Source organism: Odocoileus virginianus, chromosome 15, assembly GCF_023699985.2.
Source record: "Odocoileus virginianus isolate 20LAN1187 ecotype Illinois chromosome 15, Ovbor_1.2, whole genome shotgun sequence".
NCBI lineage: Eukaryota > Metazoa > Chordata > Mammalia > Artiodactyla > Cervidae > Odocoileus > Odocoileus virginianus.
In genome coordinates, this window is record NC_069688.1 from 27,094,321 (window position 1) to 27,117,372 (window position 23,052).

Consider the following 23,052-nt stretch of genomic DNA (forward strand, 5'->3'; position numbering starts at 1 on the left):
CCACACCCTTCCATGCTGAATTTTTCTCCAGAGTCCAGTGAAAAAAGTGCCATTTAAATTTGCATCCAGCATATCGTGGCTAGCATATGATTCTAATTTGATTTCAACAAAGAGGATCTAAGGTTGGTTTTGAGCCTAAAGAATGTAAAAAAAAAAAAAAAAAAAAAAAAAAGATCCCCTAGCTGTATAATAATAAAGCTCCTGGGGTTACTGACAAGGTATTTGAAATACCTTGTGATCAGTTAAGGTCAAGGGCAGTGCCATCTAAACTTCATTTGAAAAGAATTGGAAATAGCAAGGGAGTCAGCTTAAGTCTAGGAGGATCTCATGAAAGCTAGCTGCTTGACTCCTTCAGGAAGGCCATGATTCTCCCTGCCTCCAGTAGTGATTGTCTCCCAGTTGCACCAAAAGAGACTTCAGGGTATGTTCCACCCACAACCCAACACATTCAGAAGAATGTGTCAAACACACAGTGCATTGGTGTTTGTTGAGTATTCACGTAATGCTTAGGAATGTGACACTGTGCTTGGCTTTCAGTAACTAATACCTTGTAAAAGATGAGTTGTGAGAATCCCTTGAAAATGGCTCCAGTCTCATCAATGAGTAAGGAGTCTTGCTTGGAACATACCACAGATACAAGGGCTCTGCCTCCATCAGCTTGGTTTACTGGTCTACATAAATAATGGGCTCAGTCACTCACTAATGGCTTGATGAGTTATTATGCTTTCTTGGGCATCTCATTGTACCATCTCATCAGTACTCAGGCATGTGAGAGGATACAGACCATTGGATAATGATAGTTTTCTAAGACACATTTTTAGCCCTATAGGAATGCCTCTCTAACTACATCTATAGAGATAAAAATGTACTTTACCCAACTCAAAGGAATTACTGAGATGCAAATGTTTAGCTTTGAAATATCCCAGACATTGACAGTTCTTACTATTGACAACTCACATGAACATTTTTAACCCCCTTGGTACATTTTTATTTAGTTATTATTTTTAATTGGAGGATAACTGCTTTACAATGTTGTGTTGGTTTCTGCTATAGATGAACATGAATCAGCCACAGGCATACACATATGAGAAACCCACAACAAACATTATTCTCAACGGTGAAAAACAGAAAGCATTTCCTCTAAGATCAGGAACAAGACAGGGGCGCCCACTCTCACATGAACCCTTAACAAAGTTTTCTGCTTTCTACGTTGAATCTGATTAGGTGAAAAAATTATTACATGGATTTTTTTTTTTCTTGTAAGTATTTCTAATGATTAAATATCCACTTATGTGTATATTGGTTTTCTTCCTGATGTCAATTATAAATGTCAAAAATCCTGGCAAATTTATATGTTAATCACTATCTGAATGTGCTAGATGGGAAAACAGTGTGACCTCACTTTAACACAGAATTTTTTAGACAGGAAGGAATTAACACATGTTAGGAAGAAGGTGTTTGTATAAGCTGTTGTACTTTGTTGCTGACATTAATCTCTAGGACGGGAGCTTTCAAAATGAGACTTGGCAATATGCAAGTTATATTTGTTGAATATTCATTCATAATAGAAAAGCCTCCTAATGCCTCATTTATATTGTCATTTAAATCTAGTGCCACTTTAGATTAATTATAATCCAAATTATAGCTCTGTGCACTACAAGAATTAATATAGAGTTTATCCAGATTAATACATTTGCATTGAAAATGTAATATGTCTCTGCCATGGCTAAGGGGACCACTTTTTAATAAGGGAGTAAACATGAGGAAAGATGGAAATTAACCTTCATTACTGCAATTAAAATTATCCTTTCATTCTAGTCTCATTAGAAAGAATACTGTACCAGTAATTATAATTTAGGCTTATTTGGAGTTGAATAACATCTTCTGTTATATCCAAGTTTTACAGTATCCAAACTTTATCAAATACATTGATTCATAAGTAATAACCCGGCATTTTGTTGTATTTTTTTTTCAAGATTTGCTTTGAATACATATATGTTATTGGATTTTCCTCAGTTGTTATGAACATAAACCATTTTACAACCTTCTGTATTTTAGGGATTGAAAATTTATTAAGTAGGCGGCATCTGAATTGAAATGAATTATGTCATTTTTATATTAGCAATCTCATGCAAGTGAAATAATCCCATAACTGACAGATAATCATTGACTCATCTATTTGGCAGTGTTTATTTGCAATTAGACTTCATTTTTTTAGTTAAAAGTACATTAAAATGACATTTTCTTTGAAGATATTGTGATGGCCTTAATAACACAAAGTGAATTATGATCTCATTTCAAAATTTTGGTAACAAAACAGTGTTCATTTCAAGTAAAGTTGTAGACATAAACTATGAGTAGTCAGAAAACTTAAAACCTTCCTGAAAGTAATTAGCCTTTATTTAATATATTTCTAGAATAAAACAATTCAGAAAAAGACCCCAGATTTGATTTCCTATAATTCACCAGGGAGGCAGTAATACCTAAGGTGGTACCCCTTTGGGTAGAAAAGGCATACATGCATAAAATATAAGGTCCCTCATTTTTGCAAACAATCATGATGTCCTGTTTTAGCTCCAAGAGTCTGTTTTTGTCATATGCTATTGCATCTTAACATTCTCTGCTGCTGCTTCTCATCAGTAGCATGTATTTCGGAGGTGCCTAGCTAAGAGTTTGGGGGTCTAGATTTTATAACTTCTTCTCAATTTAAAATAAAATGGTCTTTAGGGAGCCCCTAGCTTACATTAAGATCATGGTTTAATTAACTTAATTAGCCAAAAAATATTGAAGCTGACACATATATAGGGTAGAATACTATATCCAGCAGTTAGCATAATGGCTATGAAATAGTGACCCTAAAACTTAATTCTTTTCTTGTGGCAGCATAAATGTCCCTAAATTCAAAAGCAATTATATTCTTGATAATATGAATATACATTTAAAATAATATGGATTAATTATATCAAATACTTACACCAATGTACAGTCATGGTAAAATGTTTCAAGCCTTGAAATCAGTTTTTCTGATTCCTTATAGTACTAACATTAGAAGATATATGCTTATAAAAATAAGGCCATAGCTAACATTTAATAGATTTAGAAGTTTCCAGAAGGTTTATTCTTTCTGATATTCCTAAAGCCTGTAAGCAACAAGAATTATGGAAATTCTCTTTTACCTTCTGTGTGACAGTCTTTGATAGCATATGGAATTGGACCAACCTATTATTGGGTCATGTCAGATTCTACCATGTAGACAAAAGAATGATAAGGGCCTATGACATAGTATTATTCTCTTAAGGAAGCATATTCTTCCTCATTATTAAGGAACTTTAAAAGAAAAAATTTCCAGTCTCACAGGAAAAAAAGCAACTGATAGACACTCGCTGATTTAAGTGACAATCATTTTTATACAACTTGATCTGACACCTTAAGCAGTCAGTTTTATTTGCCAACCTTATATATCACATTGTTTTCTTGTATTTGTTTTTAACACTTTTAAAATGATAGCACAAAATGTATTATGCTTTGAGAATTTTCCTTTTAGAAGAAAAAAAAATTTTGATACCAGGATTACTTATAAAATAAGTAATGAGTTCTTGGTTTTGAGATGTCTTTGGATATGAAATACTTGGATATTGTTAATCAGTATGATAAAATTCTTTAGTTTATCTCAGATTTAAATCATTCAAATATAATTACAGTAAATTGTATTTTCAAATATCTAGAAAGAATCTAAGTTTCTCTAATATATCTGTGTATATAAGACAAATGTACCAATTCAAATAAAATCTAGTGTTTGTAAATCTATCAATAGAAATAAGTCTCAGTGCAATTTGTTTGAAAATGTAGCACTAATTCTATACCTTTCACAGACCTCAATGGAATAACATTATTGTCATTATGTCATTTAAGTTCTATTTTAATTTCAGTCTCCTTAGAGTCAGACTTACTTTCAAATTTCTTTCGGAATTCAAAATTCCTAAAATTATTTGTATGGTATAAAACATGCATCTCCATCCAGGAGAGAAAAATAATCTATTTTGGGGTTCATTTTTATGTTGTTTTCATAACATCCTTGACCTTATTTTTAAATTAAAACTGGGTTATTTTGCAATAAAGTGTAATTTGTTCATTTATATGAACCGTATGTGGATTGGGAAAAAAAATCAAGATAAATCTTCATGCACAGCATACAATCAGATTACGCCTAGACTCTATATTTACGCGGGGTCTGATAGCAATCAATGGTTTAGCTTCATTGCATTTCAAGATGTATTTGCACCCAGTTGTCCAGTGATAGTGTCCTCACCCTGGAAATAATTTAGTTGCAAATTGACTGGAAGATGGTGAAAATTGAAAGTTAAAATTAGAAATACTCATAATAAACAGCAGAAAAAAGGTCAGATGATGCCGTGCTATGATGAGATTGGAATGGCTGGTAAATGAGGTTTTGTGTTTGTCGTGAGATGTATGTGACATGCCTACCCAATGTCGCTGTAATATCCAGCCTCACAGAGGAGATTATCGGGAAAATTGATGCTGGAAAGAATTTTCTGTTATATTGGGAAATTAGAATCACACTCTATCCTTTGATGTGTGTGAGCCTTCTATACATTACATTGCTCATCTAGGCAAAATTTTAAACTGTCTTTAACACGGAATATTCAGATTAACCTCATAAAACAATTGTCTTCTTGATTTGTACTACAATGTCATATGCACAGCCAACTGCTGAAACATCTAAAGCCAAGGATAAATCACAAAAAAGCAGCGGTGGATACATAGTGTATAATTTTAAAATCCTATATTCACCACATAAAAAGCATTGGTTTCATTTGTGAATTATAACTTGTCAGCCCTTCTCAGAATTTTGAAGTGTTTTTAGTGTCCCAGAATTTTAGGAAAAAAAAGATAGGTAATGAAACAGTTCCAAAAATAATTATTTTCTAAGTTAGCATTTGTGAATGGGAATAGATTTGCTTTAATGTGATAAAGGTATATTGAGACAGCAGAGAGCATGTGCCATTGATGAATCTTTCATGGTCACTGAGGGCTATCTAAACAGGAGACAGAAGTACATTTTAAAACACATTTATAAAGTCCACTTGGTCAGTGGACAAAAAGAAGTGTGTTTTTGCCTTTTGAGATTAGCATCATTTACAAGTGCTTGTCCCTCCTTTTGGTGATTCAGTGGACTTAAAGCTATGCAAAAGACATCGTTTTTCTGATTTTGACATTGTCAGTCTTTTAAGATCGAGATGTTTTATTCTCTTTTGGGGAATCAGGAGTAATCACACCAGAAAAGGAGCTAAAAGTCAGTGTGGCAGGGGGAACCCAGCCACTCCTGCTGGCAAAAGAAGAGGATGTGTCCACAAAAAGATCAAAGCCTACAGAGGACAATAAGTTCTGTCACGAACAGGTACACAGGGTTTGTATTTTTCTTTTTTTCTCCCTTTGCTGGGTAAACTTTTTTTTTTTAACTGTTGCCCTTGATCATTGTAGAGCCCCCAAACCATTCCATGCTGTTAAATGTATGTAGACACTGTAATTGGCAAGGTCATTAACTCTTGGTCTGACTTCTAGTGCTCCAAAGTCATCAACATCCGTTAACTAATAGGAGTCATGTTTATTCGATATTTTCCAGTTCTATCAGTGTCCTTATTGTAACTACAATAGTAGGGACCAAAGTCGTATCCAGATGCACGTCTTGTCACAACACTCAGTGCAGCCGGTCATCTGCTGTCCCCTCTGCCAGGACGTCCTTAGCAACAAGATGCACCTCCAGCTTCATCTGACGCATCTGCACAGCGTGTCTCCGGATTGCGTGGAGAAGCTGCTTATGACAGTAAGGGTACCAAATGTTGATGCATGCGTGCCATCATCTCTATGAAGGTATCAACATAAAATCTGTCATTACAGTGTGACAGAAATGTATTTCTTCTGGTGGTGACAAACTCTTGCTGACCGTGTTGTAGAAATCACAAGTAAAGACCCATTTGTTTCTCCTGTGACTTGGGAATAAACCCCAGGTGTGATACAAGGCATAGATGATTCAACAACACAGATTTTGCAGCCTTATTCTCATACCTATAATGTTAATCAGATGATTCCTGTGGGCACTAGGAGTTTCATCTTTGCTTGGCTATCATTTCTGGGCTGTGGAAACCTTCAAACATTTTTTAAAGAAAGAAAAGTAAAGAAGAATACAGCATTGCCACGGCATTGATCTGAAATTTGAAAGGAGAGCATTGACCTATAAGAGTCACAGAATGTCCCTGCTTTGGTTGGAAAATATAACTAGGGTACACAACGGTCTGGGGTAAAATGTGATGGAGTCCATGATGTCTGGGGTACCTTTGTCATGAACCCCTTTGCTTTTCACAGGTGCCTGTCCCTGATGTTATGATGCCCAACAGCTTGCTACTGCCAGCAGCCGCCTCTGAGAAGTCAGAGAGGGACACATCTGCAGTCATCACAGCTGAGGGGGCTGGGAAATATTCAGGTATGCCAGCCTATGACCAGGATCTGTGCCAGACACACTCTGGGCCTTCTATTCATGATGCTAATCTAGCATCATTACGATCAAAGATTTTATGTTTCTGAGATGCACAAAGGAAAAAAAAGAAACACACATTTCCAAAAACCATCATTTCCAAGGCATATCTACTATCTGTAAATGACCCTTTGTTGTTATTGTTGCTCTTGAGTTGCTAAGTCATATCTGATTCTTTTGCGACCCCATGGACTGTGGCTCACCAGGCTCCTCTGTCCATGGGGTTTCCCAGGCAAGTGGGTTTTCATTTTCTTCTCCAGGGGATCTTCTCAACAAGCAGATTCTTTACCAGATTGACCTGGGAAGCCTAAACTGTTCTTGGGGGACCTAAATACCACTGACCAGGAATATTTTGTGGGTTCTAATTCCTGAACACTGGTTATAACCCTTGCTATCACACTGCTGGTAGCATGCTAACTCTGACTTATTTTCTTCCCATGCTGAAATTCCTTGAGGTCAGGGGTGATGTCTTTGGAGGTTCCTCCTTAACAATGGTGGTGGTGGTTTAGTCGCTGAGTCATGTCTGACTCATTGCGACCCCAAGGACTGTAGCTCACCAGGATCCCCTGTCCATGGGATTCTCTAGGCAAGAATACTGGAATGGGTTGCCATTTCCTTCTCCAGGGGGTCTTCCCAGCCCAGGGATCGAACCCTCGATCTCTTGCATTAGCAGCAGATTCTTTACTGACTGAGTCACCAGGGAAGCCCTCCAGAGGCTCGTGCATAACAATATTCATTGGCATTTAATCTGTAGACTCCCTTCCCCTAAGTGCTGTTTATGCTTTCTTCACACAGGTGACAGTCCAATGGATGACAAAAGTATGGCGGGTCTCGATGATTCAAAGGCTAGCGTGGAAATAAAGAGTGAGGAGCAGAAACCAACTAAAGAAGCCACAGAAGTGTCGGAGTGGAATAAAAATAGCAGTAAGGATTTGAAAATCTCCGACACACTGCAAGATCAGTTAAGTGAACAGCAGAAAAGGCAACCGCTCTCGGTCTCAGACCGCCACGTTTACAAGTATCGCTGTAACCACTGTAGCTTGGCTTTTAAGACTATGCAGAAGCTTCAGATACATTCCCAGTATCATGCGATTCGGGCTGCCACTATGTGTAACCTCTGCCAGCGGAGTTTCCGTACATTCCAGGCTTTAAAAAAACACTTGGAAGCAGGCCACCCCGAACTGAGTGAAGCCGAACTTCAACAGCTGTATGCCTCCTTGCCCGTGAATGGGGAACTGTGGGCAGAGAGTGAACCTATGGCCCAGGAGGACCATGCCCTCGAGCAGGAGATGGAGAGAGAGTACGAGGTGGACCATGAAGGGAAGGCAAGTCCTGTAGGCAGTGACAGTAGTTCTATTCCAGATGACATGGGCTCTGAACCAAAGCGGACCTTACCTTTTAGAAAAGGGCCAAATTTTACGATGGAAAAATTCCTCGATCCATCTCGCCCATATAAGTGTACCGTGTGTAAAGAGTCGTTCACCCAGAAGAACATTCTCCTGGTCCATTATAACTCAGTGTCTCACCTGCACAAGTTGAAAAAGGTTTTGCAGGAAGCCTCCAGTCCTGTCCCTCAAGAAACCAACAACAGCCCAGATAACAAACCCTACAAGTGCAGCATCTGCAACGTTGCGTACAGCCAAAGCTCAACCTTGGAAATCCACATGAGGTCTGTGCTCCATCAGACAAAGGCGAGGGCGGCAAAGCTGGAGCCCGGCGGTGGCCATGCACCCGGTGGGCACGGAGTGGCAGCCAGCGTTAACAGTCCCAGCCAAGGGATGTTAGATTCCATTAGTTTAGCAGCAGTAGGCAGCAAAGATACCCACTTAGATGCCAAAGAATTAAATAAAAAGCAAACTCCAGAATTGATCTCTGCTCAACCTACGCATCACCCACCGCAGTCACCAGCACAGATTCAGATGCAGCTGCAGCACGAATTGCAACAGCAGGCGGCCTTCTTTCAGCCTCAGTTTCTCAACCCCGCGTTTTTGCCCCATTTTCCTATGACCCCAGAAGCGCTGCTGCAGTTTCAGCAGCCTCAGTTTCTCTTTCCCTTCTACATACCCGGGACGGAGTTCAGTTTGGGGCCAGATCTAGGCTTGCCAGGCTCTGCAGCCTTTGGCATGCCGGGCATGACGGGAATGGCCGGGTCCCTGCTTGAAGATTTGAAGCAGCAAATTCAAAGCCAACATCACGTTGGCCAAACTCAACTCCAGATTCTCCAGCAGCAAGCACAACAGTATCAGGCCACACAGCCCCACCTGCCACCTCAAAAGCCTCAGCCGCAGCCGCAGCCGCAGCAGCAGCAGGCCAGCAAGTTATTGAAGCAAGAGCAAACCCCTGTGGCCAGTGCTGACTGCCCCATCATGAAGGACGTGCCCTCTTACAAGGAGGCAGAAGAGATGGCCGAGAAGCAAGACAAGCCAAAGCAAGAATGTGTAAGTGAAGGCGAAGGGCTCAAAGAAAGCAAAGACCTCGGAAAGAAGCCGAAGTCCTCGGAACCATCCATCCCGCCGCCCCGCATCGCTTCAGGGGCCCGAGGAAACGCAGCCAAAGCCTTACTGGAAAACTTCGGTTTTGAACTGGTCATTCAGTACAACGAGAACAGGCAGAAGGTACAGAAGAAGGGCAAGAGTGGGGAAGGCGAAAGCACGGAGAAGTTGGAATGCGGGACGTGTGGGAAGTTATTCTCCAACGTTCTCATTCTAAAGAGTCACCAGGAGCATGTCCACGGCCAATTTTTTCCGTACGGAGCGCTAGAAAAATTTGCCCGTCAGTACAGGGAGGCCTATGACAAGCTTTATCCCATTTCTCCATCTTCTCCGGAAACACCGCCTCCCCCACCTCCGCCGCCTCCCTTGCCTCCGGCTCCTCCGCAGCCTCCTTCCCTGGGGCCGGTGAAACTGCCCCCCGCGGTCTCCACCCCTCTTCAGGCCCCAGCGCCCACTCCCCCGCCGCCCCCACCCCCGCCCCCGCCCCCTCCACCGCCTCCTCCGCCCCCACCCCCTTCCGCACCCCCGCAGGTCCAGCTCCCAGTATCCCTGGATCTTCCCCTCTTTCCGTCCATCATGATGCAGTCGGTGCAACATCCCGCCCTCCCGCCCCAGCTCGCCCTGCAGCTGCCTCCGATGGACACGCTCTCGGCAGACCTCACTCAGCTCTGCCAGCAGCAGCTCGGCTTGGATCCCAACTTCCTGAGGCATTCGCAGTTCAAACGCCCGAGGACGAGAATTACAGACGATCAGCTGAAAATCCTGAGGGCTTACTTCGACATCAACAATTCTCCGAGTGAAGAACAGATCCAGGAGATGGCGGAGAAGTCTGGCCTCTCCCAAAAGGTTATCAAGCACTGGTTTCGAAACACGCTTTTTAAGGAGCGGCAGAGAAATAAGGATTCGCCCTACAACTTCAGTAACCCTCCCATAACGGTTTTAGAAGATATCAGAATGGACCCCCAGCCCTCCTCCCTAGAACATTACAAATCAGACACATCCTTCAGTAAAAGGTCTTCCAGGACCAGGTTTACTGACTACCAGCTTCGGGTTCTTCAAGACTTTTTTGACACTAACGCTTACCCGAAGGATGATGAAATCGAACAACTTTCCACCGTTCTCAATCTCCCCACCCGGGTTATCGTTGTCTGGTTCCAGAATGCTCGGCAGAAGGCGCGGAAGAGTTATGAGAATCAAACAGAGACAAAAGACAACGAAAAAAGAGAACTCACAAATGAACGGTACATCCGAACGAGCAACATGCAATACCAGTGTAAAAAGTGCAGTGTGGTTTTCCCCAGGATCTTCGACTTGATCACGCATCAGAAAAAGCAGTGTTACAAGGATGAAGACGATGACGCCCAAGATGAGAGCCAAACCGAAGACTCCATGGACGCCACGGATCAGGTGGTGTATAAGCATTGCACAGTGCCTGGCCAGACCGAAGCAGCCAAAACCAATCCTGCCCCTGCGGGGGGCTCTGCTTCTGGGACCAGCACCCCCCTGATCCCATCACCCAAACCGGAACCAGAAAAGACGTCTCCAAAGCCCGAGTATCCTACAGAAAAGCCAAAGTCGGGTGACCCCTCGCCCCACCCTCCAGGCACCAAACCAGCCCTGCCGACAGCATCTTCTTCCTCGGACCCGCCACCGCCACCGCCGGCCTCAACCACTCAGCCCCTGCCACCCAAACCGCCCCAACTCCTGGGACGACCTCCCTCGGCTTCTCAGACCCCCGTCCCTTCCAGTCCGCTGCAGATTTCCATGACTTCTCTCCAGAACAGTCTACCTCCACAGTTACTGCAGTACCAATGTGATCAGTGTACAGTTGCCTTCCCTACCTTGGAACTCTGGCAGGAGCATCAGCACATGCACTTCCTGGCTGCTCAGAACCAATTCCTTCACTCCCCGTTCCTGGAACGGCCCATGGACATGCCCTACATGATATTTGACCCCAACAATTCCCTGATGACCGGACAGCTGCTCGGTGGTCCTCTCACACAGATGCCCCCGCAGACGGCTTCCTCCCATCCCACAGCCCCGGCCACCGTGGCCACTTCCCTTAAGAGGAAACTGGATGAGAAGGAAGAGAACAACTGCAGTGAGAAGGAAGGTGGGAACAGTGGGGAGGACCAACACCGTGATAAGCGCTTGAGGACCACCATCACTCCGGAACAACTGGAAATTCTCTATGAAAAATACCTACTGGATTCCAACCCCACCCGGAAAATGCTCGATCACATCGCACGGGAAGTGGGGCTGAAGAAAAGGGTCGTGCAGGTCTGGTTCCAGAATACAAGAGCGCGAGAAAGAAAAGGCCAGTTCCGGGCGGTGGGTCCAGCACAATCGCATAAACGCTGTCCTTTCTGCCGAGCCCTGTTCAAGGCCAAGTCAGCTTTAGAAAGCCACATTCGCTCCCGGCACTGGAATGAAGGCAAGCAGGCAGGTTACAGCTTGCCACCAAGCCCTTTAATATCCGCCGAAGATGGCGGAGATAGCCCACAGAAATACATTTATTTTGATTATCCATCTTTGCCATTAACGAAAATCGATCTCTCGAGTGAGAATGAGTTGGCTTCTACAGTGTCGACACCTGTTAGCAAGACGGCAGAACTGTCGCCGAAGAATCTCTTAAGCCCTTCTTCCTTCAAAGCAGAATGTTCTGAGGATGTAGAGAATTTAAACGCCCCTCCTGCTGAGGCTGGGTATGATCAAAATAAAACTGATTTTGATGAGACTTCGTCCATTAATACAGCGATCAGTGACGCCACCACCGGAGACGAGGGGAACGCAGAAATGGAAAGCACCACGGGGAGCTCCGGAGAGGTGAAGCCAGCTTTGTCTCCTAAAGAGGGCAAAACTCTCGACGCTTTGCCGAAAACAGCGACCACCCCCACCACGGAGGTCTGTGATGAGAAGTTTCTCTTCTCTCTCACGAGTCCTTCGATCCCTTTCAGTGATAAAGATGGTGACCATGACCAAAGCTTTTATATCACGGATGACCCCGATGACAATGCCGACCGCAGTGAAACGTCTAGCATAGCTGACCCCAGTTCGCCAAATCCATTCGGCTCCAGCAATCCTTTCAAATCCAAAAGCAATGACCGACCAGGTCACAAGCGTTTCAGAACCCAGATGAGCAATCTCCAACTCAAGGTTCTCAAGGCTTGCTTCAGTGACTACCGAACTCCAACCATGCAAGAATGTGAGATGCTAGGGAATGAGATTGGTCTGCCCAAACGTGTGGTCCAGGTGTGGTTCCAGAATGCAAGAGCAAAGGAAAAGAAATTTAAAATTAACATAGGGAAGCCTTTCATGATCAATCAAAGTGGAACGGAAGGCGCCAAACCAGAGTGTACCCTTTGTGGGGTGAAATACTCTGCCCGCTTGTCCATCAGAGATCATATTTTCTCCAAACAGCACATTTCCAAAGTGAGGGAGACCGTTGGGAGTCAGCTTGATCGGGAGAAAGATTACTTGGCTCCCACGACCGTTAGACAGCTGATGGCTCAGCAAGAACTTGACCGTATAAAGAAAGCTTCAGACGTGCTGGGCTTAGCAGTGCAGCAGCCAAGCATGATGGACAGCAGCTCCCTCCACGGCATCAGTCTGCCCGCAGCCTACCCAGGACTCCCGGGCCTCCCCCCAGTCCTTCTCCCTGGAATGAACGGTCCATCCTCCTTGCCCGGATTTCCACAAAATTCAAACAGTAAGTCATGTCAAGGAGAGTCAGTCTAATGAATTAAGTGATATTAGTCAGCCAATGACATGTAACCAAGAATAGGGGTATATCGGATCTCTTAATTTCAGTAGGTGAAACCATTAAGCTATTTGGAATATATATTTCAGTGGCTATAGTTAATAACCAAGCAGTACACCACCCCAAACATGTGCAGAATAAGGTAGATTAGAGGTAGATTAGAGTCTCAGAAATACGCTATTTATATCATTATATCTCAGAAACATTCCTTTTTTATACTCATTTCAAAATTAATTTCAAATGGCATTTCAGCACAGACCTGTGACATGAAATTTGTTATACATATTAAGAAAGTAAAGTATTAAAGCATTCATTGGCATCTTAATTTATGTTTTTCCAAGGAATACTGATTTTTTTTTTTTTTTTTTTTTGCTTTTGTACTGTTTTGGGTTTTTTTTCCCCTTAAGTGCCAGGAAGTTCAAAAGCTAAGAGCCTTCTAGCCACAGGAATGCCCTGCATTATACCCAGCAGGTAGTAAAACAGATATGTGAAATTTAATTACTAAGTATTCACTTCTATGATAATTTGTACAATTTTGCTTTTAGTAGCATTCATTTGTTTCTTAAGTATATTTACAACCTTAACAATACATTAATAGTACTTCATATCTTTCTACCACCACCCATAGCCTAGATTTATAATCAAGACAGAACAAAATGGCAACTGCTTGAGGCACTCCTAGATGATGACTCCAATTCCTTGCTTATCAAGACAAATGCAGTTTGTACAGTTTAGATTTTGTGAATAAGTATAGGTATCTAGTTATTGGGAAAAAAAAAAGTATGAAGTATTATAGGCATTCACGTAACCACACGTATAACAAAAGTGGTACCTTACGCAAACTAAGAAAAAAAAAGATTCTAGTTTCTTTTTAAACTAAGTTTTATTTTCCAAATTAACAGTATTATTTTTTTTTAACAAGGAAATTATGACATTCCAAAGAGACATCTAGAATGAACAAATACATCTGGGAAGTTTCCAAAACATGATAGGAAGGCTTTTTTTTTTTTTTTTTCATTTTCCAAATTAGACTTTTTACATAAATTTCAAACCTTTCAATTTCATCCTCTGATGGCAATTTTCATTTTAATGTGACTTTGGAAAATATTCCCATTTTTAGTTTGGGAGACATAAAAACAGTGGTGGCAGGTGACCTCTTGGCCACAGCTAACTCAGCTGGTTCCTTGTCCAGAAAGACTTGTTGGCTTTAGAGAGAAGTAGAGTGAATCTCCAAATACAAAGAGTTCTACCCAGAAAATTTATTCAAGGCCCTTTTCTTTAACTATAGCACCAGTTACCTTCCATTGTCCACCTATGGGTACGGAACATACTTGGGCTTAATTATCTAAATATTCTTAGGGCCTTAAATATTAGAGCTACAATTATGTGTTTGTACCTTTCAATTAAGTCAAATATAGTTAAAGAATAATGCAATGGCTAATTGTTTTGCATCTGAATGTATTAGTCTTCTAGTCTCACTTTATACATCACTGTGATTATTAACCAATATCTAGAAAAATGTCTTATGTGGAAAAACTACTATGATCAGTTATGTAAAATAGAGCTTTTCCACATACTGTCTAATGTGGAAAAACTCCATGAACACATATAAATTTTAAAATTATGTAAAATAGAATAAAATTTGGTATTTACAATGGGCTAAGAACAGTTCAAGTATGTGTGCCTTTAATCTTCAAGCCAGCTTTGATGGATGATCCTGTGTAGTCACCCTCCTAAGTGGTGATCAGGACATCTTGTTTTTCTCTCCACTGGATCAGAAGGCCTTTGCTTAGACAATGAGCCCTTCGCTGACTGCCTTTCCCCTTTGTCACTCTGAAACTAGTACCCAGAGGGCCTGTGCAAGAGAAAGCCAGGAGGGAGAGGGGAGAATATGTTTATGAAATACTTAAACAACCTAACTTTTCTCCTCATTCTACCACCATAAATATAATTTATATCCTTCTTCTGAAATATGGATTGGCAAAACTATCAGAGTTGTGGAAAGATGTTAGAGGCAGGCCCTTGTTGATGAGCACTGTTTTTTTTTCTCTCTCTCTCTCTCTCTCTCTTTTATTTTTAAATTATGAAAATATAACACATTTACAAGATACTTGGAAAATACAGAATAAAGTTATATATATTTCCACTATATATTACAATTATTTTTAAGTAGATAAATTAAGATTTTCAGTTGATGTTTCAATATCAAACTCTCAAAAATTAGTAGACTGAATATATAGAAAAGTAGGATATAGTAGACCTGAAAAACACCATGAACCATTTCAATATAATTAAGGTTTATACAATTTTCACACAACGGTAGGATACAAATTCTATTCAAGTTCCCATAGATGATAAACTTGGAGAAGGCAATGGCAACCCACTCCAGCACTCTTGCCTGGAAAATCCCATGGATGGAGGAGCCCGGTAGGCTGCAGTTCATGGGGTTGCTAAGAGTCGTATGTGACTGAGTGTCTTCACTTTCACTTTTCACTTCATGCATTGGAGAAGGAAATGGCAACCCACTCCAGTGTTCTTTCCTGGAGAATCCCAGGGATGGCAGGGCCTGGTGGGCTGCCGTCTATGGGGTTGCACAGCGTTGGACATGATTGAAGTGACTTAGCAGCAGCAGCAGACTATAAGCTAGGAGACGCTGGAATATATCCAGGGATATAAAACAAGGACAAGGTATTAAAATCACACAGAGTCTGTTCTCTTATAATTGTGGAATTATGTTAGAAGTCAATATAAAAAGATTTGAAAATAACACACATATTTTCAAGTACAATTTACCAAGGGAGATCTTTGACTTAGCCATTGAAAGTCTCAATAAAGTTAGAAGACTCAAAAAACAGAGAGGGCGAGTGCAGAGAAGAAAGCATTTAAATGAGAAATTAATATCAAAGTGGGAAATTAATATCAAAGGTACATTAAAAATGCCATGAACTTGGAAATTAAATGTTGACTTTTAAATGATGGGTGTATCTAAGTAGCCATAACAAGGAAAAATTAGAAAATACAATAAAAATGAAGAGAGAATTTATCAGAATTTGTTACATGCAGCTGAAGTTTTTAAAGGCTTCAGGTACCAAAGGCACCATGTGTCTGCTCTATGATTAAATCATGGACCAAAACAGACGAGAGTGTTATATAGAGAAAAGGTCCATGAACACACCTACTGGAATTTGCAATTTCTCTTGAATTAGTTGTTTGTTTTTGATGGAGTTCAAACATTAGCACAGCACAGTTACCAGCAGGATCCCATCTGAGAGCCTGAATTCCCGCACTTCCAGCTCACATCTTTTTTAAGGTTAATTGATCTGTGGTGGGTAATGCCAAATATTTTAATTATCTCATGGAGTAGAGCTGTGACTCTCCATCTCACTGTCAGCATCTTTCTACTGGATTACATTTCATCAAACAAGTATCTCCTATGCTCTGTGGAAGAAATAGGTATAACAGCTAGGTGAAATAAAAGAAGAAAATTACTTCATAAGTAGAATATTCCTGTATCTCTCACATGCACTGGGCTCTTCTAACAGTTTATTATCTATATGAATAAATTTTGATAATATGATGTGTTCACCTTGGGCCCATTTTAAGATTTTGTTCCTAAGAAAATCACTAAAAAGTGCTTCATTGAATGAGATCAGCCATAAAATAAGTAATAAGTCTGATTCCAAAGGCTGCACCCTCAAACTGACTTAATTGAAATGTACATATTCAGTTTAGCATTTATCAACCTCCAAATTTTTTTGGATGGAATTCTTACTGTTTTAGCAGCATTAATTCTCATAAAACTTTTTTATCTTAATTTCCAAATTGTTTGGTCTTTCAAGAACACAAGGAAGACCCTTTGAAGAGTAATATCCATCATGTGAGCCTGCTTCCTGAACAATGACTGAGGCCTGTGTTCAATATTGGGCTTCCCAAGTGGCTCTGTGGTAAAGAATCCACCTGCCAAGCAGGAGACATGGGTTTGATCCCTGGGTTGGGAAGATCCGCTGGAGGAGGAAATGGCAACCCACTCCAGTATTCTTGTCTGAGAAATCTCATGGACAGAGTGGTCCAGCAGGCTGCAGTCCACAAGGTTGCAGAACAGATAGATGCAACTTAGTGACTAAACAAAAACATGTTTAGGATCACTACTTACTATTACTTATTTTTTAACAAAATGAATTATTTTCTGCTAAAAATTTTTTCCACATTTGTCTTTTTCTATAATGATCATATGCAAAAAGGGAAAATGGTAATAGAAAATCATATGGCTGTACACCTGGAAAAAATTAGAAAACTTTCACATTTTATCCTTTAGGAGGTTAGCTTCTTTTGGCTTTTTCCTCAAGAAGAATAAGAAAATAACTTGATTTTCTATTTTTAACATATTTACTTTATTGTTTTAAGCAGTGTCTGATTCTTTTTATGTGACTGATTTTTATATGTTCCATTAGTCTCTGGAAATACTGACTAACCCAGTTCCCTTAAATGGAACTTTAGAACATGCCTTTTGCATTTTTCTCATACCTCAGTATAATATACTAGCATTTTTTGGGTAAATCTAGATAAGAGTAAGTATTTAATAATTTTTGCACAATTGTCTTTGGCCTGTGTACATAATAAGTGTTATTTTTCACCTCAAGAATAAATTTTTCCTCTGGGAGACCTAGATCAAAGCAACTTGGGGAAAAAGCACTAAATCTATGCTATGTTCATGGGGAGACAGGCATTTTCTTCCCAAAAGCATTACTTTGGGGGCATAGACAGCAGTTTCAGACTTTACTGGGGGCTCAGATGGTAAAGAATCCACCTGCAGTGCAGGAGACCTGGGTTTGATCCCTGGGTCCAGAAGATGCCCAGAGAAGGAAATGGGTACCCACTCCAGTATTCTTGCCTGGAAAATCACATGGACAGAGGAGCCTGGCCAGTTACAGTCCTTGGGGTCACAAAGAGTCAGATACAACTAAGCGACCAACACACTCTAGCAGTTTTAGGAAAACAAAACTAAACAAAATCACGGTAATAGGAGATCATCTGTAGGAAAACTTTAATCTCTCAGTGAAATTTCAGAAAATTGGATCAGGAGTTAGGGAACAGGAAAGAAGGTATGTTGTATAACTGTTGTTGTCAGTCAACAGTTGTCAGTCAGTTGTGTGCGACCCCATAGACTGTAGCCCACCAGGCTTTTCTGTCCATGGGATTTCCCAGGCAAGAATACTAGAGTGGGTTGCCTTGTCCTTCACTTAGGGGACTCTTCCTGACTCAGGGATGGAAACTGCATCTCCTGCATTAGCAGGAGGATTCTTTCCCACTGCGCCACCAGGGAAGCCCCATCTTTTGTAATTACCACCACTTATTCTGCATCGTGATTGGTGTTCAGTTTTTCTGTTCTAAATCTGGTTTTCATACATCAGTTGACTACGGAATTTTTGATTATGAACTTCTACAAGTGTATGTCTTTTAGTAGTAGACCTGATGTACATTATTCATTATCCTTAGTCTGTATCTTGTTTACTAAAAATTTTACTTAGCTAATTGTTTAACTCAGCTTACTCCTCAAGATGTTGAATTTCTAAAAATCCCCGATAGTCTTTGACTATAGTAGTTAAGATTCCTACTGCAGTCTTCTAAAAATTTTCATTACTTTGTTATATGACCTCTAGACAAGAATTTGTAGACCCCATCTGATAGGAAAGCCTGAGTCAACAAATATCGATCTACTTGCTTTCTAACTACCACTGCGATTTTTTAAAGTCTTAGTTCCTTAAAATTTCTCTTGTCTTAAATTCTCATGTCAGAGAGATAGGTAAGCCATCAGTTTCCTTAGATTTAGGAGGGAAAGCAGTTAGGCAGTAGAGGAAAAATTATTGAGTATGAAGCCTAGATGTTCTTGACCCAAAACTAAGATTGGCATTATGAGTAGGCAAAAGAGGCTGGCTACCAACCTAATATCATTCTAACAGTACAAGGAAGGATCTTCTGTCCTCCATAAAGCTGCTTCCACTCAAATCACTCATGCCTGAAACTCTATGAATCAGGGATTAATTCTTTTGAATTAATACACTACCCTCTGTTAAGTGGAAAATAGCTGAGAATATCATGAAATCAGAATATCATAGCAAAATAAAGTCTCAAATTATCTAATCTAGTATATATTGATCCTTTTCAGACGTGGGTTTATTCATATCTTTTGTTTTTTGTTTTTTTTCTTGTTAATAAAATTTTACAGAGAGGCAAGTGGAAAGATTAAGGCACCAGGCATCACAATGTAGGAAAAGGCAAGGGAGTTGTGGGTTTGGGCCCCAAAAGCAACCCCATCTTTCACAGTTTTCTCTTGGCCTGTGTCTAAGTCCCATAGAATCTAAGTCTATCATATTAAATTGGATTAAATATCCAGGAATTATTAATAACTCGTTATTCCTACCATAGCCCTGCAAATCTTAAGCCAATTTCATTTAAATTTATTTTGAATGTGTCAGCCATTCTGCTGTGAAATGTGGATATTTGCTATCAGTTTCTCCTGGAAATACAATGTTACTAGTTTCAAGGATTATTTTCTTTCATTTTCAATATTGCAATTGTTTAATATTGGAAATAGATTCTGTTTGACAGGAAGCTGAATTTGAGTGACAGCTGTAAAATTTAGTTTCCCCACTCCCACATCTACCATTCAGTTGTAGATTTCTTTCTGTCAACTCACTTTACCATACTAGGACTCCATTGACTTACTTTAAAAAAAATGGAATTTTTAGCATCCATCCCCACTTACCATTGAGGATATTGGAAGACTATTCCCTAACATGATGAAAATTCCTTAAATACTGTTAATAATACAACTACAGAAATGATTTCAAAGCAGGCACGTCAGAGAAAAATTGGGTGTGGTGAGGTCGAAAAGAAGAGCAGCCAATAATAAGCTAGGCTAATTGACAGTAATATGATAATGATTGGGGTCAGGTTGAGAGTGATGTTGAGGACTTGAGAGTGTCTTGAATGCTAAGCCTTAGACAAGGTTTCTCAGCTGGGTAAAGGCCAATTAAAAAATTAAAGTTCTTCTTCTAGCTAAAGAAATGTGTGTCACTTTTTGTGTCAGTTATTTTTCTTTTTTTTTTAACACCCAAATGTTGCATTTAGCATAGAAGACTAGCCAATATTTAAAAAAGAGTTTTCCCCACAGCCACACACTGAAACTTCATTCACCTTCTCTTAGTTATTTCTTCCATCAGCACATCAGACCTCCATCATGGCCCTTGTCTGGATCATTTGGTAGTGAGCCTTCCTTCATTGAAGAACAAACCACAACCCAGTTAGGCTTCCAGTCTGTTCCTCTTGCAACCAACTGTATTTGCCTCTAAAAAAACAGACTCAGGAAAGGCACAGACTTTTACAGTTCCCATTTCTACCTTGAGTTGTCTTTTAGTTTTTCACCCAACTATCCAGAGCCTAAAAATGGCTTTGTGATAGGCTTTTACCAGCCACTACCTTAGACTGCATGCTTGAAATCCAGCAAAGATCTCTTCCATTTCAAGTCACACTCTACCCCACATGTGTCTGCCTACTGAGCATTTAGTTCTCCTTCTCTAATGATATGAGAATCATTTATGCCTACTACAAGTAAACCTGGAAGAAGCATGTTTGGCTGTTGGGGGAAGGCGATGGGGTGGAGGGGTAGTGATAAAGTTGTGTGTTGACACATGTAATTCCTATCAAGTACTGTTGGCCAAAGTGTCATAATAGGGAGTAATGAGTAGCTTACCCTATACCCTGAACAATGAAATCAGGCCTAACCACGCTCCATCCTAGTGAAGAAGAGCTTGATGTCACTGCTAGTTGTTATTTGGTATCTTTAGTAGGCATTTACTATTGCCTTCTTTATCCGATGCAAAGGTATTTTTCTATCAGAAGTTAGGCAGAAAAAACAAAATGAAATTCATTTTTTAGTGATAGCTGGTTATTTTTAGTGAATGTGGTAATTGTTAGACTGCTCCAGGGAAGGGCAAGTGGGCCTACCTTCCCAGAGGTACAGTAAGAATTGGTTAAAATGAAGGAGGGGTCTTGCAAAGTGTATAAGTTAGAATGGCCCACGGGTTCACCAGGTGGTTGTTGTTGTCGTTATTGTTTTCTCCTGGCCCACTGTCGAGCATTTTGTTCTCTGAGTAAAATCTTGCTCAGCTACGTAGAGGGTTCCCCTGGTGGCTTAGACAGTGGTAAAGAGTGGGCCTGCAGTGCGGGAAACCTGGGTTCCATGCCAGGGTTGGGAAGATTCCCCTGGAGAAGGGAACGGCTACCCACTCCAGAATTCTTGCCTGGAGAATTCCGTGGACAGCCAGGCTCCAGTCCATGGGGTTGCGAAGAGTTGGACATGACTGAGCGACTAACACAGACAACTGCGTAGATTCCACTTCTGAGAGTTAACTGTGGGGGTCTGAAACTAAATAGGAAAAAGGAAAGGAAGACAGAAAACCCGGTGCCCTTGACCATTCCTGGTGCGTGTTACTAATGTTCTCCAGGGCTGTCTAGGGGTTGAGCATCCGAGTGGCTCCGGGCACTGACCGCGGGCGTCTCTCTGTTATCCTTTTGCAGCGTTGACGCCGCCGGGTGCAGGCATGCTTGGGTTTCCTCCTTCAGCTACTTCGTCTCCTGCCCTGTCTCTCAGCAGCGCCCCCGCCAAGCCTCTGCTGCAGACTCCAGCGCCTCCGCCGCCCCCTCCGCCGCCGCCGCCGCCGCCGCCACCCTCTCTGTCCGGACAGCAGACCGAGCCGCAGAACAAAGACTCTGAGAAAAAGCCGACGAAGCCAAACAAGGTCAAAAAAATCAAAGAGGAGGACCTCGAGGCCACAAAACCAGAAAAACACCCCAAAAAAGAGGAAAAAATCTCTGCTCTTTCAGTGTTGGGCAAAGTCGTGGGCGACACGCCTGTGGACCCTTCTCAGCTGCAGGCTTTACAGAACGCCATCGCCGGCGACCCCGCGTCCTTCCTGGGCGGACAGTTCTTGCCGTATTTCATCCCTGGCTTTGCTTCCTATTTCACCCCCCAGCTTCCCGGCGCGGTGCAAGGAGGCTACCTGCCGCCGGTTTGCGGCATGGAGAGCCTCTTTCCCTACGGCCCCGCCATGCCGCAGACCCTGGCGGGGCTGTCCCCGGGGACCCTGCTGCAGCAGTACCAACAGTACCAGCAGAACCTGCAGGAGTCCCTGCAGAAGCATCAGAAGCAGCAGCAGGAGCAGAAAGCCCTGCAGGCGAAGACCTCCAAAGCGGAGAGCGAGCAGCTGCCGCCCACCCCCAGCGACGCTTCGGAAACCAAGGGAGACCAGAGTCCCGCTACAGAAAGCACAAAAGAAGAACCCCAGTTAGAGTCCAAAAGTGCAGACTTTTCAGACACTTACGTGGTTCCATTCGTCAAGTATGAGTTTATATGCAGAAAGTGCCAGATGATGTTTACTGATGAAGACGCCGCAGTAAACCATCAAAAGTCCTTCTGTTATTTCGGTCAGCCTTTGATTGACCCACAAGAGACAGTGCTTCGCGTCCCGGTCAGCAGATATCAGTGTCTCGCCTGTGATGTGGCCATCGGTGGGAATGAAGCACTTAGCCAACACCTCCAGTCAAGCTTGCACAAAGAGAAAACAATCAAACAAGCAATGAGAAATGCCAAAGAGCATGTTAGATTATTACCTCACTCAGTCTGCTCCCCTAACCCTAACACCACATCTACCTCGCAGTCTGCAGCTTCTAATAACACCTATCCTCATCTCTCTTGCTTCTCCATGAAGTCCTGGCCTAATATCCTTTTCCAAGCATCTGCCAGGAGAGCTGCTTCTCCCCCTTCTCCTCCTCCTCCCCTCTCCTTGCCTTCAACGGTTACCTCAAGTTTGCGCAGCACCTCAGGGGTTCAAACCTCACTACCCGCAGAAAGTTGTTCAGATGAGTCTGACAGTGAGCTGAGCCAGAAGCTGGAAGACTTAGATAGTTCTTTGGAAGTGAAAGCTAAGCCTGCTTCTGGCCTAGATGGTAATTTCAATAGCATCCGAATGGATATGTTCAGTGTGTAGGGGTGAAGACAGGATCCCGTGCTTAAAAAAAAAAAAAAAAAAAATTAAAAAAAAAAAATAAGACTTTTAACTGCAGTTCCAAAGCTTCTCTAACCCAAAAATTACAGTACCAAATGATTGACTCAGGATTGTTGTTCCCATATTGATATGCTGGCAATATAGGATGGTATGTAATGGACAGAACTGATACAAATGGTT

General features: G+C 41.6%; 1 protein-coding gene across 4 annotated transcripts in view; it reads left to right on the top strand.

Annotated features, from left to right (window-relative positions):
- ZFHX4 (zinc finger homeobox 4) overlaps positions 1-23,052 on the top strand; it is a 201,630-nt gene that overhangs the window by 175,991 nt on the left and 2,587 nt on the right. For all 4 annotated transcript variants that reach the window (XM_070477195.1, XM_070477196.1, XM_070477197.1 and 1 more), the window contains exons 7-11: positions 5,286-5,419; positions 5,645-5,845; positions 6,385-6,502; positions 7,349-12,754; positions 21,386-23,052. The exon at positions 21,386-23,052 is cut by the window's right edge and continues 2,587 nt beyond it. In XM_070477195.1, the coding sequence (XP_070333296.1) occupies positions 5,286-5,419; positions 5,645-5,845; positions 6,385-6,502; positions 7,349-12,754; positions 21,386-22,854 (7,328 nt within the window). In that variant the 3' untranslated portion in view covers positions 22,855-23,052. The remainder of the gene's footprint in view (positions 1-5,285; positions 5,420-5,644; positions 5,846-6,384; positions 6,503-7,348; positions 12,755-21,385) is intronic.